Below are 15,311 nucleotides of genomic sequence, written 5' to 3' on the forward strand. Positions count from 1 at the left end.
GGCTGTTTTGCAGTTTGGAAGGGAAGAAGCACACTTAGATTCTTATGGGTTGCCTGGGGCAGAAGACTTCTTTATAACCCTTTCGGACAGGTCACAGCAAGGCCCTTACCCCTCCTGGGCTTCTAGCCCATCCCTGGGGAGCTCAGAAAGAGCCACACCGCAGCCGTGAGCAAAAGGGCAGGTTCCTACAGGCTAATCTGGAGGGCCCTCGATGGTTCTCCTAGAGATGCCTGGAAATTCAGAAGTGAGGGAATGTCTTTTGGCAGGGGAGCACACTGTGGAAGCAAATAGTGCTTTCCTTGGGGAATTCTCTCAGACGTCACCCCTCTCCGAGATGAAAGGAGCATCTGGGACTCCCACGAGCTCTGCATAATGGCTTGGAGAAAGTACAGTATTCTTCAATTACACTGCTGTCTTCAGCATGCATTATAAAGTGAGACAGTGGTGTGGCAGGGTCATTACAAGCAATAAGCAGAGATCTCCCTGCTCCAAATGTGGACTGGGATCTGATAGAAATCTCCTTGGGCCTGCGGCTGCGCTGAGTGCCAGAAATTACCTACAATGACTGACCGAAACCCAGAAGGAGGCCCTCACCGGACGCCACTCACAAGCCCAGCATTGTTCAGAATGCAAGGTCATTGAGCAATTCTTGCCCGATTCGCTGTCTTTAACGATATCACTGAGACATAAGGATCGCCCTGGAAAATGAAATAGGCTTAGTTGTGGAGAACAAGTCGTAAATGGTCAGAAGGATTTTTGTTTCACAACATTTTCCCGTTCTGGGTCAAAATAGACACCTTAGGGGGCACATGGGTAGCTCAGTGAGTTAAGCCTCTGCCTTTCGCTCAGGTCATGATCTCAGAGTCCTGGGATCAAGCCCTGCTTCGGGCTCTCTGCTCAGCAGGGAGCCTGCTTCCCACCCCGCTCTCTCTCTGCCCGCCTTTCTGCCTACTTGTGATCTCTCTCTGTCAAATAAATAAATAAAACCTTAAATTTAAAAAAAAAAAAAATGGACACCTGGGGAGCATTTGGTGTCCTTGAGAGAAAGAGCTTAGGAAGGACACACGCTAAAGTTTTAAAAAGCTTCTCAGCTTAGCCAGTGCCTATCATTATGGTCCCATCCACAGACGAAGAAGAATCTAGTAATAATGCCCACCACCCATTGGCTACTGAGTGACATGCCATCCACTCTGTTGAGCACATTTAAAACATCTCATGGCTCTGGGGTGTGGGGCAGGTAAAGCAGGGGAGCACTGAGCAGCTGCACAGCCAGCTCAAGGTCCCAGGATGGGGCTCTCTCCCCAACTCCATGGTGCTGACTTTTGGTCACCATGAATAAATGGCCCAAGAAGAAAATACTGGCCACCTACACGTAAGTGACTATTGAAGAATGATCCTTTCCAAACAACTCCCGTGTTCTAACGCTTTTTGACAAAACCTGTGTTGTCATCAGGCCAACAGGCCTGCCCTTCCCCAAGCCATCTCTGTCACGTCACTGAAGTGTGATGTTCTGTTATCCTTGCTAAGTGGTTAGGTGAACACCTGTCCCATCAGGAAGGAACAAAGATAGCTGGGGGAGCACATAAACTAGAGACAAAACCTCTCCAAGCAAACTCTCTTCTCAAGAAATTGTACTTATTAAGCTTTCTGAGGTTTGTCTCTGAAACATATGCCTCGTCAGAAAGCCTGAGCTCCTTTCAGGGCTGGAAATTGAACCGGGGGCTTCAGCTTCACAAAATCTTGGTGAAAATCACTCACAGTAAGCATGCAGAAAGGAAACAGTATCCTTTTGCCAAAAAGGGGCTGGAACAAAAGGTCTCTATTTTACAAGTCTGGGAGAGTTCATTTTATTTCATTAAGAAGCCCTAGATTTTGTTTTCACTTCATGATACATGTTGATAGGTGTGCCTGGGGAGCTGTTCTCCCAAAGGACGACACTCACTTTTCATACGCTCCATAAATATGAAGCCATTACAATGGCCCCCTTGAGGGAGAGATAGGATTCTGGATTGAGAGAGCAGGTAATCAGATGCCGAAGAGGAAAGGTAGAAGGCAGCAGGGCAGGTTGCCAGAAAGTGGTGGGAAACAAGATAGGGGCTTGTTTACTGGAACGAAGGTATAGTCAGGGACTCGGGCTTCAGAAACAAGGTGAACCCAGTTTCTGGTACAAAGCTGTATGTTCAGAGTTGGGCAAGCCACAAGCTGATTTAGGGCTGAGCCACCCAGCCCCCTGCATGTGGTCTCTTGAATTCCTGAAGATTAGCAAGAGGACTGGTTTGGCTGATATGTCCTCTCCCTAGAATGGTGAACTCTCCCTACCTGGTGAACTCATGCATTCTTTAAGACTCGGCTCAGTTGTCCAAAGGGACGTTTCGTGCCCTGTGACACTTAGGGCTACGGATTTCAAGCTTGGCAACCTTCTCCCTCTTGATTCGTAAGCCGAGCTAATTGCAACCCTCCTTCGGGCCCCATGGCATTGTGTGTGTATTACTTTTCATTGTGATTGTTATTGTATGAAAACATTATATCACGTGGGTTTGGAACATGAACTTTGAAGTCTGAGAGGCCTTAGTTCGAATCATGGCTCCACCACTTCCTACCTGTAGGGCTTAGAGAAGATGACTTGACATTTCCATCTCTGTTTCCCCATCTGTAAAATGGGCTCATAATTTGCTACCTGTGGCGTCTGGTTGTACTGAAGATTAAGTGAAATGATTGTTGAGAATGAAATGAGACAAAACATGGAAGGCGCTTAGCGCCTGGCTAGCCATGAGCAAGAGCTCAGGAGATTGTAGCTGGCCCACTGCAGCTGCCCCTTTCAGGAAGCTCCCATTACCTCAGCTGACAGGGATAAAGTACTTGTAGAAGCAAAGAGAGAAAGCAACTGGCACCATCACTACCTAGTTGAACCGGAAGTCCCTTCAGGATGCAGCTATTGAGTTGCCTGGCCTGGAAGGAAGAGCGCTCAACCCCAGAGAGGCTCCTTATGTGGGATAAGCAGTGGACCAACCAAGCTTCTGTGATCCCTCAGAGGGAGTGACAGAGAAACAGTGAAGGCAGAGGGAGGCAGGAAGCAGAAGCCACCAGTCAAGGAAAGAAGGGCAAGTCCGTTGAAATACATCTTGGTTCTTTCCATAGTTTGGCGACCGTGGCCAAGATGCCCTTCAACGGACGAATGGATAAGGAAGATGTGGTCCATATACACTATGGAGTATTATGCCTCCATTAGAAAGGATGAATACCCAACTTTTGTAGCAACATGGACGGGACTGGAAGAGATTATGCTGAGTGAAATAAATCAAGCAGAGAGAGTCAGTTATCATATGGTTTCACTTATTTGTGGAGCATAACAAATATCATGGAGGACAAGGGGAGTTAGAGAGGAGAAGGAAGTTGGGGTAAATTGGAAGGGGAGGTGAATCATGAGAGACTATGGACTCTGAAAAACAATCTGAGGGGTTTAAAGTGGCGGGTTGGGGTACCAGGTGGTGGGTATTATAGAGGGCACGGATTGCATGGAGCACTGGGTGTGGTGAAAAAATAATGAATACTGTTTTTCTGAAAATAAATATATGGAAAAATAAATAAATTAATTAAAAAAAAAAAAAAAAAAAAGGAAGGGCAAGTCCGCAGCGGGAGCTGAGCGCACAGAAGCAAGCGAGTCACTGCCCCAAGGGCCAAAAGCCCGGGGCACCCCTGAGTAATGCTGCCAAGGCCGCTGGAGGTCTGGGATCTTACACTCAAAGCCGAGTCATGGTCCCCACCCCGCCGCCACACAGCATTTAATTCCAGAGAATAGGTTTTTATTAACAATTGTTAATATTTACTTAGTTTAATCCATATATTACTTAGTTTAATCCTTCCAAGACCCCCCAAACCATGACATGAGTGCAACCATGACAGTCATTTTAGAAGAGACACAAAGAAGCTGATGATCATACGCATAAGGCCATACAGCTAATCAATGGTTAGAGGAGGGAGTCCCTATCTGGACCTTTCCAGTTCCAAAGCCTGTTTCCCCCAACCCCACGTTCTCCTCCGTGTCTGAGTCCTCCACTTTCCTTCCTCACAGACTAGCCGTCGTCAGTCTTCCTTAACCTCACTTATGAGATAAACCCTTGTAGGGAAAAATATAAAGGATTTATTCTCTCTCTGGAACTCCCCTTGATGATTCAACATTAGAGGTGGAATTTTTCCAATGATTTTGCCATCACCGTGATAAAATCATCCACGGTCCTTTTCAGTTTCATTTATTTATCCGACATCCTGTCCTCGTTGAGGGGGCCGGGGATGGAGGACAGATGCCAAAGAACTTTCATGATGGTGTGCAGCTAACTAACACCAGGCTCCCGAGCCACGTCCGTTTCTCTTCCAGGAGCCGACCTGTGAGCTGTCTTGGGGTGTTAGGTCTCTTCATGCATTATTCATCAAGCAAAGCTCCAAACTTGAGAAAAACTTCTGCGCCTCCTCTAGGCTGCTCAGCCACCCAGGGCTTCGTGTTCCCTGGCCAGCCTCATCATTAGGAGATTTTGAGAACAGACCAGAACAGTGAAGGAAGGACTCCCCTCCCCTCCTTACAAGGGGCTGTCGGAGCTCTCCAAGGAGCCAGAACTAAAGCCCAGGGAAGGGGGTGGGGAGAGGCCTAGAATACTCTTCATTTGCATGAAAAAAAGTCCAAGGTTAAGTGCTTTGGCTTCCTGCCGAGTGAAAACCCTGGCCTGGAAGGCTGACAAGAAAGAAGTGGGGTGTGATTGAAATTTGGCTGGTGGGTGCCTGGCAAGGTGGGCGTGGGGCCCTCACCGCTCAAGTCTGAGACCCAGGGAGGACGTCAGCATTCCATTATGTACTTCTCACTCAGTCGACTTCTACTTTCAGCCCTCAAAGCTCACCTGGGCTGTGTTTTGAAGCTGAGGTATTACGAGCTCCCAGAACACATGTCCAAGAATGATCAACACAGATAAAGCTGGGTTTGTAGCTGGATTCCATTTCGGATTTCTCTTGAGTTCACCGTCCAACACACAAAAACTTTCTGTTAAGAGATTTTAACTGCATGTATGCCTACATTCATATCCGTGAATATTTGTACATACACGTAGACATACGTATGTGTTACAGACTTCTTTTAAAAGGAAAAAAAAAAGCACAATTGTTTCCTAGTTCCTCAAAATCCTCTCTGCTTTTGGGGACGCTAAATGAAGACATGACATCATGCTGAGGGAGGGAAAGAAATCTAAAAAAAAAAAATAATTTCTGTACTATTTTTCAGGTTTTACATTGAAAGCATATCGTTTTTAAAGGATAAAACCACCGTGGAGCTGTTTTTCCTGAACGCCAAGTCCTGTGTGCACAAGGTAAGATGCCCCAATTGTTACATTCAGTGAATGAGCCCAGACGGACTGGAGTAGGGAGGACAAATGGTATTGCCTAGATTTTCCTGTCCAAAGAAAAAGGGCCACAATCTTTTCCATGGCTGTTAAAAAAATATAAAAATTTTAAACAAAAGGCAGCTCTTCTCAAATTCTAAGAAAGACAGCCACCTGCAAGGGACTCACACTCACAGACAACTACCATGGCCTTAAAGGCAGCTTGTACTCCACACAGAATATTCCAGAAAGACGCAAAGATGGAGCAGTCAGATTGGGATTGAAATCTCAAAAAAGTCATTCTGGAAATCTTGTTTCACAGAGTTTCTCCTACCTCTCCCATAATTCCAAACCAATCTTACTTAGGGGCCTCTGCTCAGAGCCACATGTTTTAAAGCCAGTGTTTCAGGGGCACCTGGGTGGCTCAGTGGGTTGAGCCTCTCTCTGCCTTTGGCTTAGGTCAGGATCTCAGGGTCCTGGGATAAAGCCCCGCATGGGCTCTCTGCGTGGGACTCTCTGCTCGGTGGGGAGCCTTCTTCCTGCCCCCACCCCCTACCTGCCTGTCTGCCTACTTGTGATCTCTGTCAAATACATAAATAAAATCTTTAAAAATAATAATAAAAATAAAATAAAGCAGTGTCTCAGTAATCTGTGGTGACGGGCCGATTTTTTGCTATATTGTTTTTTTATTTGTATCCAATCTTTGGAGGATACATTGCTTTTGTAAAGTGCAGTGAACACGAATTGCTAGATAAATGATCCCATGCCCGGATATCACATTGCTCTAAAGCCTTCTCAATTTTGACCTTACCCCCTTGCAGACTATCCTTGCCTTCAAGGCTTCTACTCCGTGCTCTCAAACCACACCCTGGGCCAAGGCAGGGAGCCTGTGAACCTAGAGATGTTCATCTGGAGAGAACTTCTCCATTCTAGGTTATAGTTTCGGTGTCCGGGATCTCAGAGCCCATGCCCATTTCCAGGGCCTTCCAGACCCCAGAAGGTGGGAACCCCTTCTGTCCAGATACATCACCCTAAATCTGAGGGGTGCCCAGGATGCCTGACCTAGAAAGACAATGGGGGCAGACTATATATGGGTTAAGGAACCTACATTGGTACATTTCCCATAGGTCCCAAAATGTTAAGGGTGGCTCCCTGAACACACACAGACAGAGCTTTAATCGATTGAAGACTCAGACTGGGCATGGTTTTTGTTGCATTTTTTAAAACAGCTGTATTGAGAAATAATTGGCTGTACATGTTTAAAGTATACAGTTTTGTAAGTTTTAACATGTATAGTAGCCATGAAATGATCACCAAAATCAAGAAAGTGCATATACCCAGCAACTGTACATCTGCATTTTCTCTCAATGGAGCAGTTTACATTTTCTAGAGTCGTGTACAGACAGAATCCTGCAGTAGATAATGTTTTTTGTTTTATTTTTTGAAAGATTTTATTTATTTATTAGAGAGAGAACAAGAGTAGGGGGAAGGGTAGAATGAGAGGGAGAAGCAGACTCCCCACTGAGCAGGGAGCCCAATGTGGGTCTCCATCCCGGGACCCGAGATCATGACCTGAGCCAAAAAGGCAGACATTTAACCAACTGAGCCACCCAGGTGCCCCATCTTTATGTCTTCTTTTGATAAGCATAATTATTTTGAGATTCATCTATGCTGTTGCATGTATCAGTGGCCCATTCCTTTTTACTGTTCAAGTATTCCATTGTATGGAGGTACCTTAAATTGTTTTTCAATTCTCCTGTGGGGTTTTTTCCCCCCATTTTTTCCTAGCTTTACTGAGATATCATTGACATATAACACCCTGTAAATGTAAGGAGTACAGCAGAATGATTCAATACATATATATGTTGCAAAATGATCCACTCACCTGTTGATGGGCATTTGGGTCGTACCAGTTTGGGGACTATTACAAGTAAAAATACAACGAACATTCATGTACAAGTCATTGTATAAACACATACTTTCTTTTTTCTTGGGTAAGTGGAGCAAAATGGCTAGGTCATATAAGTAGATATGCTTAATTTTTTAAGGTACTGCCAAAATGTTTTTCAAAGTGGTCTTCAAAAATCAGTTTATTTTATGCATGAGTTTATTTCTAGACTATTTTGTATTTTGTTTCATTGATCTATTTGTTAGCCTTTTTGCCAATAACATACTGTTTTGACTATTATAGCTTTAGAATGTCTTGAAATCAGAACAGACTCTAGATTGCTCTCTTTCAGCATTGTTTTGTTAATTCTATTTTTTTCATTTCCATATAAATGTTAGAATCAATCTGTCAATTTCAAAAAAAAAGAATGAAACAAAACAAAAACCAAAAAAACACCTGCTGAGACTTTCATTAGGATTGCACTGAATCTATAGATCAATGTGGAAAGAACTGACAACTTAGCAATATGGACAGACCCAGGACACAGAATATAAACTTCATTTATTTCAGTCATCTTTAATTTCTCTAAGGAGTGTTTATAGTTTTCAGCCTACAGTACTTTTGTCAGATTTGACCCTAAATCTTCCATATTATTTGATGTAATTGTGAATGGTATCTTTCTATTTCAATTTCTGAGTGTTCATTACTAGTATATAAAAATACAATTTGTTTTTGTACCTTTCGTGAATCCTGCAACCTTCCTAAACTCATCAATTTTGGTAGCTTTTTTGTAGATTCCATCGGATTTTCTTTGTAGATGTTCATGACATCTTCTAATAAAGATAGTTTTAGCCTATCTTTATTAGTCTGCCTGTTTTTTTAATTAGTTGTCAAGTTTGTAGACATAATTGTTCAAAATATTTCCTTATCTCCCTCTTAACATGTGGTCTACAGTGCTGTTACCTCTTTTATCCTGATATTAATAACTGGTTCCTTTCTCTCTCTCTCTTTTTTTTTTTTTTCTAATTAGTCTGGCTTAAAGTTTATCGCTTTTGAGCTTCTCAAAGAACCGGCTTTTGGTTTGAGTGATTTTCTCTGTTGTTTTTCTGGTTTCTGTTTCATTAACTTCTGCTATGATCTTTATTATCTTTATCTTTTATCTTTATTATTTCTTTTCTTCCTTTTTCTTTGGGCTTCATTTGTTCTTTTTATTCTAGTTTTTTTTTTTTTTAAAGATTTTATTTATTTGACAGAGAGAAATCACAAGTAGTCGGAGAGGCAGGCAGAGAGAGAGAGAGGGAAGCAGGCTCCCTGCTGAGCAGAGACCCCGATGCGGGACTCGATCCCAGGACCCTGAGACCATGACCTGAGCCGAAGGCAGCGGCTTAACCCACTGAGCCACCCAGGCGCCCCTATTCTAGTTTTTTGAGATAGAAACTGAGATCACTGTTTAGAGATGTTCTTTTCTAATACAGGCATTTAGTAGATAAAATTTCCCCCTGAGAACTGATTTAGTAGTATCCCACAAATTCTCGCATGTTGTGTTTTCATTTTTATTTACTTCAAAAGATTTCAAAATTCCTCTTTTGAATATCTTCAATGGCCTCTTGTTATTTAGAAGAATGCGGGTTTGGTTTCCAGATATTTGGGGATTTTTTTTTTTTTTAGAGATCTTTCTGTTATTTATTTCTAATATGATACCACTGTGGTCAAGGAACACACTTTGTAGGAATTAAATCCTTCTAAATTTATTGAGGCTTGTTTTATGGCCCAGAATATGTTCCATCTTGGTAAATGATCCATGTACACTTGGGAAGAATGTGTATTCTGCTGTCACTGTGTAGAATGTTCTGTGAATTTTATCACTGCTTTTGATTATGAGGGGCATTGGTATAGCTTTCTTTATGGTTCTTATGATGGGTGTTTATTGAGCATCTCGGACCTGTGGTTTTATAGTTTTCATCAATTTTGGAAATATCTTAACCATTATTTTTTAAGATTTTATTTATTTCTTAGAACGAGAGAGAGAGCAGAAACGGGAGAGGGAGAAGGAGAAGCAGAGTCCCCACTGAGCAGAGACCCTCACTGGACATGGGACTCTATCCCAGGACCCTAAGAGCATAGCCTGACCCAAAGTTAGACACTTAATGGACTGAGCTACCCCAGAGCCCCTATCTTAGCCATTTTTTAATTTATTTCCAATTTAATCCCACTATAGTCAGAGAACACACTTTGAATGAATTAAATCCTATTTAATTTATTGAGACTAGTTTCATGACCCAGAATATACTATAGTTTTAATTAAGTAGACTTGGTTGATAGTATCGTTCAAGTCTACTATATTTTGCTGATTGTCTGTCTGCTTCTTGTATCAAGTATCGACAGAGGGATACTGAAATCTCCAGCTCTTACTGTGAATGTTTCTATTTATTTTTGCAAGTTGACCTAATTAAAATATTAGTTTTGTTTCATGCATTTCAAAGCTCTGTTATTAGGGCATAAGTGTTTAGAATTGCTGTGTCCTCTTGATTATCACTGTAAAATGAACCTCTTTATCCTGGTAATATTCTTTTTTCTGAAGTCTGCTTTGTTTGATAGTAATGTAATCACTTCAAGTTTCTTCAATTCATTGTTATCATGGTAAATCTTTTCTCATCCTTCTGAACTATTTGTATCCGTATATTTGAAGCACACGTTTTGAAAACAACATTAATTGCATCTTGATTTTTTAAAAAGATTTTATTTATTTATTTGACAGAGAGAGAGAACACAAGTAGGCAGAGAAGCAGGCAGAGAGAGAGAGAGGGGGAAGCAGGCTCCCTGAGCAGAGCACCCGATGTGGGGCTCGATCCCAGGATTCTGAGATCATGACCTGAGTCGAAGAAAGAGGCTTAACCCACTGAGGCACCCAAGCACCCTGCATCTTGATTTTTTAATGCATTTTGGCAATCATTGTATTTTAACTGGTTATATATATACTACTTACATGTAGTATGATTTTTGACATGGTTAAGTTTAGGTCTGTCATCTTCCTATTTATTTGATGTTTGTCTCATCTGTTATTTTTTCCTCTGTCTTCTTCTTTTATTGTGTATTGTATGATTCCATTTTACCTATTTTGTTGGAATATTAGCCATAACTCTTTGTTTTATTCTTTCCATGGTTGCTTTAGGGTTTATAGTATACACTTTTTTTTAAGATTTATTTATTTATTATTTTAGAGGGGGTGGTGCCGGGGGAGGAACAGAGGCAGAGGGAAAGAGAATCTCAAGCAGACTCCCGCTGGGCAGAGCTTGACATGGGGCTCTATCCCACGACACTGAGATCATGACCTAAGCTGAAATCAAGAGTCTGAAGCTTAAGTGACTGAGCCAACCAGGTGCCTCTGGAGTATACATCTGTAACCTATTACATCTACCTTCAAGTGGCATAATACCATTTCACGTGTAGTGCAAAAACTTTACAATAGTGTATTTCTCTCTCCCCCAACAGCCTTTATGCTGTCAGTGCCGTACATTTTACTTTTTGATGCGTTATAGGTGCACACAATATTGTTGGTTTTGTGTGAACACTTGATATTTCTGCCTGCTTTTAAGATTTTCTTTTCATCAGTCCTTTTAATTATGAGGTGCTACAGTATAGTTTTCTTCATGTTTCTTGATATTGGTATTTTTTGAGCATCTTGGGCCTGTGAGTTTATAACTTTCATCAGTTTTTGAAATATCTCCACCTTTTCATCTTCAAATATTTTTTCCTATTCCCACCCATGCCTCCTTTGCAAACTCTAGTTACACATATACTGGACAATCTGAAGTTATCCCACATCCCAGGGGTGCTCTCTTCTTTTTATTTAGTTATTTTTGTGTGTATGTTTATTTTGGATACTTTCTATTGCTCTATCTTCAATTTTATATCTTTTCTTTTGCAATCTAATCTGCCATTGGTCTCATCCAGTATATTAAGTTTTTATCTTTAGAAGTTTGATTGGGATCATTTCTATCTTCCATGTGGCTACTTAATTTTTTGAACATATGAGATACAGTTATAATAATTGTTTCAAAGCCTTTCTCTACTTATTCTAATATCTGTGTCAGTTCTGGTAGGTTTTGACTGATTCGTTTTTTTCTCCTCATTATGGGTCATGTTTTCCTGCCTACTCTTTGCATGCCTGATAATATTTGAATGAATGCTGCATAGTGTTTAATTTAAATTTGGGAGCACTGCCTATTTTTATATTCCTGTAAATATTCTTGATATTGTTTTGGAATAAAATATAATTACTTAGATGCATTTTGACTTTTGTCAAATCTTAGTTTTATGATTTATTAGGCTGACCTAGAGTAGTGCTCACTCTAGAGCCAGTTATTCCCCATTACTGAGGCAAGACCTTCCTAATGGTCTATTCAATGCCCCATGAATTATGAGTTTTTTCCGTGGGAGCCACCTCTGTGTGAGGACCAGGCACTCTTCCCTTTCATCTTCTTAGATAGTTTTTCCCCAGGCTTGGGCAGGCTCTTTCCATGCATGCAATGATCAGTACTCTGTATATCTTCAGGATTCTCTCTGTGAAGCTCTCCTTTCTCTGGCACTCTATTCTGCAAATTATATCCATTTTGGTCTCCCCAGTCTCTCAGCTCTGTCTCCTCCACTCAAGAGAGTGTACCTTGCTCCGTGTAACACCTTCACAGCCCGGGAACATTCTCATGGCTGTAAGTGGGGGCAGTCATGGGGTTCACCTCATTCAAAGTTCACTGTCCTTTGTTGCCTTTTATTCACTATTTTGAAAACTTTTATTTTATATTTCTTGGCTGGTTTTTTAGGTTTTTTTTTTTTTTTAATATGTTTCTGTTTGTTTGTATATATATGGTGAGAAGGTAAATCCAGTCCCTGTTAACCCATCTTGGCTATAAACAGAAGTATTCAGATCAGAGCTTTTGGTTAAATCTATGGAGAAAGTAAAATGTCTTCAGCACCAAAGACTTTAACATAGCCTCTCTTTGTTGGGACTTGAGCTTCCCTAAGAACTCTAAGAGTTGACTGATAAGTAGATACCTATATAGCAAATGCAGCATTTCCTGAGTCAGGAGAAAACATTTCGTAAACCACCGTTGGTCATTATCTTCTGTGTGGAGAAGTACAATTACCCCTTGTTATATTTTTCACTACCTAGCTGGCCATGGGCCAATGAAACCGTTTCCTTGATTGCTTCTTTGCTCTGTTGCTGTGTAAAGACAGATACAGGGAAAATTTTAACTCATGATATTTCTCTTGTAGCTTTGTGTGCCAAATTCTGTTGGTCTTGAGGAAGTACTGAAAAGCGGAGCTCGTTTAACTTCTACTTCTTCTTATGAATGTCAGTTCTTGAGACAACCTTTCTAAATGGAAAGGGATTTTGTGACTTGTCAAAGAATTTAGAACTTTTACAAAATATGGTATTGTTAGGCACTATGACCTATGAATATTTTTGCAATAATTTTTTAATTCTGTTGTAAGAATTTAGAGTTGAATAATACATTACATGTTAATAAAAAATAAAAATTCTTTTTAATTTTAAAAAAAGAATTTAGAGTTGAATATTTTCTATCTAAGTAATATGCAGATGACTAGTAACAAACGGTCCCAAGAGATGTTATAGGATCCGGTAAGTGATAACAGGATCACATCGCTATTTGGAAAAGCAGCTTTTGAGTAATTTCTAAGATATATGATAATTTAAGAACATCACACACAGGGAATAACATCTGAATCATGGACCCAGGAGTCAGTACATTTTATGAGAACATAGTCTCAGCTATAGAACACACATGGGTGGATTACTGCTTGGTGAAAATCGGTCACTGATAGCTGCTGTTAGTTTAGGACCCAATGCTGGATGTGCGGGTAAATGGGGCTTCCTTCCACACTGTGCCGAGGACATGCTACCTGGCAATGATGTGTTCAGCACCTCTAGTCACCCACTACCCACACTTCTTTCTCCCTGCCAGATAGCTGTTCCTGTCTTCAGCTCCTTCCTTCCACTGAAGACAGAAACAAATCCAGGCAAGAAAAGAGAGCTCTTATTTGCAGATACTGACAAAGCCACAATATCTTTTTGTATACTTTGTCAGAAAGAAATACGATTTGTGATAAAATTTCATACTCTGGTTAGCTATGTAAATGTGGGTTTATGTTTAAAAAATTCACCCTTCTGAGTATAACGTTTGAAACACTGGGTAGTTCCCAGTGGTTTCGTAAATGTCATTGCCCATGAGAAGAAGTCATTGGTAGCTTTCTGTTGAAAGACATATTGGACCTCATTTTTGAGTTTGGGTATCCCAGGAGAGTCTGAAAAAGGAAGAGAGAATTTTCACTTTTGTTTACTCCAAAGCAAATCCCCATGTACATAGTGTGGTAGGAACTGGGCATTCAATGAACTCTTGTACACTAACACAATAAATGAATGGATGCTGTTGATGATGAACACTTGTTCCCCCAAGAAGTCTAGAGATAAACAAAACGGCTTGTCTGTTGTATCACATGACTAGCATTAACTCTGAAATGTATATAAACTTACTGAGAAACTAAACATCTAAAATGCTTAGAAAATTTCATTTTCCTGGTATTCCTGAATATCATTTAGCAATACTATGGTAACGTTAATTACAATTTTCAGCAAAGGAGTAAGAATGATCCTATAACGGAGAAAACTGAACATATAGTCCAACTTTTATTTTAAAAAAGTTAAAAGGGCATTAGATTGTTCTCCAGTTATTGTAGATATCAATTAAATGTCAACAGTAATCTTACAGAAAACTAGTTATGGTCAACGTCAGTTACAAAGCTATCAACATATAGGCCAAAGTCAACCATGGCTAGAACTGAGTACATAAGAGAGTATTTATCTAGCAGTTCTTTCCTTTTTGTGCCTGCTACCTGCCAGCACTGTTTGAGGCTGTTTATAACTGGGAATGCTCCAAGGATTTCTTGATTTTTCTCCTTGACTTGCTGAGCCATTTTTTCCCCATTTCAAAATGATCTGGTGAGATCGGAGCAGTGTTTCTCATTGTGTGACCTTTGACTACTTTTATCAGATTTGCAACAAGTGATCATTCTTAATGAGCAAGCTCTTGCCTTCTTGCCTCTCTCCAGAGCACGGAATCAGAACTGAGGCGAGATGGAAATCAGCCTTTTCAACAAGTTTCTTTGGTGATTTTCCTGAGCACTTTAGTTGAAGAACCACTGGGTTTTCTGCGTGTTAAACATGCAGAATATTTAAATATGGGTTGAACCCGGCTTTGTGACATACAAATCAAGGTCCAGAGACGACTCTAGAAAGATGCCTTTTCATTTCTCCTCTTCTTTCCCAGCAGTTAAAACAGGAAAGGCATTTCCCTCTTAAGAACAGGAGAGCAGAAAAAGATATGAAATTGCTTTCCAGCTCTGAAACTAATTGGAAGGAAAGAAACATCTGCAGAGCCTTTTCTGTACATTTGTGTGTGTGTGTGCCAGAACTATGCTAAGTGATACACATTTCACTGCGTTTGATTCTCACTCTAGTCCACGAAGGAGAAAATGTGTGATCCCCTTTTTAAAAATAAAAGAACAGCAGCCCAAGCGGGTTAAGTCGTTTGCTTAACATCACAGAGCGACTAAAGGTGGGAAAAGTGTCCTTAGAAAATTATACCATCAAGGCGCTATGGCCCATAAAAGCACCTCTGCTTTTCTTTGATCATTGCTCCAGGGAAATAAAAGTGTCCTCCCTAATTTAAACCTCGGGGGCTATTGTTACAGGGTGGGTAGGTCACAGCCCCTAACGAGTATTGAATACATACAATTTACGAGGTGCTTACTACGTATATTCATTCATTTAGTTCTCCAAACCTTACCTAAGTTCTGTTATTATCCCCCATTTTACAGGTGGGAATACTGAGGTAGACAGGTTAAGTATACAGAAGGTAATATAGCTAGTAAGTGGAGGAGCCAAGATTCATCCCAGGCAGTCTCATGCCAGAATCTAGGACTTTAACTACTAAATACACTGCTTCTGGGTGTATGAGGGTTATCTACCCCCTTCCCCATGG

General features: G+C 40.9%; 1 protein-coding gene across 8 annotated transcripts in view; it reads left to right on the forward strand.

Annotated features, from left to right (window-relative positions):
- FRMD4B (FERM domain containing 4B) overlaps nucleotides 1-15,311 on the forward strand; it is a 323,042-nt gene that overhangs the window by 220,077 nt on the left and 87,654 nt on the right. For all 8 annotated transcript variants that reach the window (XM_082691213.1, XM_082691212.1, XM_082691208.1 and 5 more), the window contains one exon: nucleotides 5,267-5,351. In XM_082691213.1, the coding sequence (XP_082547339.1) occupies nucleotides 5,267-5,351 (85 nt within the window). The remainder of the gene's footprint in view (nucleotides 1-5,266; nucleotides 5,352-15,311) is intronic.

The sequence above is a fragment of the Mustela nivalis genome (assembly GCF_964662115.1).
Source record: "Mustela nivalis genome assembly, chromosome: 1".
In the NCBI taxonomy this organism is placed as follows: domain Eukaryota; kingdom Metazoa; phylum Chordata; class Mammalia; order Carnivora; family Mustelidae; genus Mustela; species Mustela nivalis.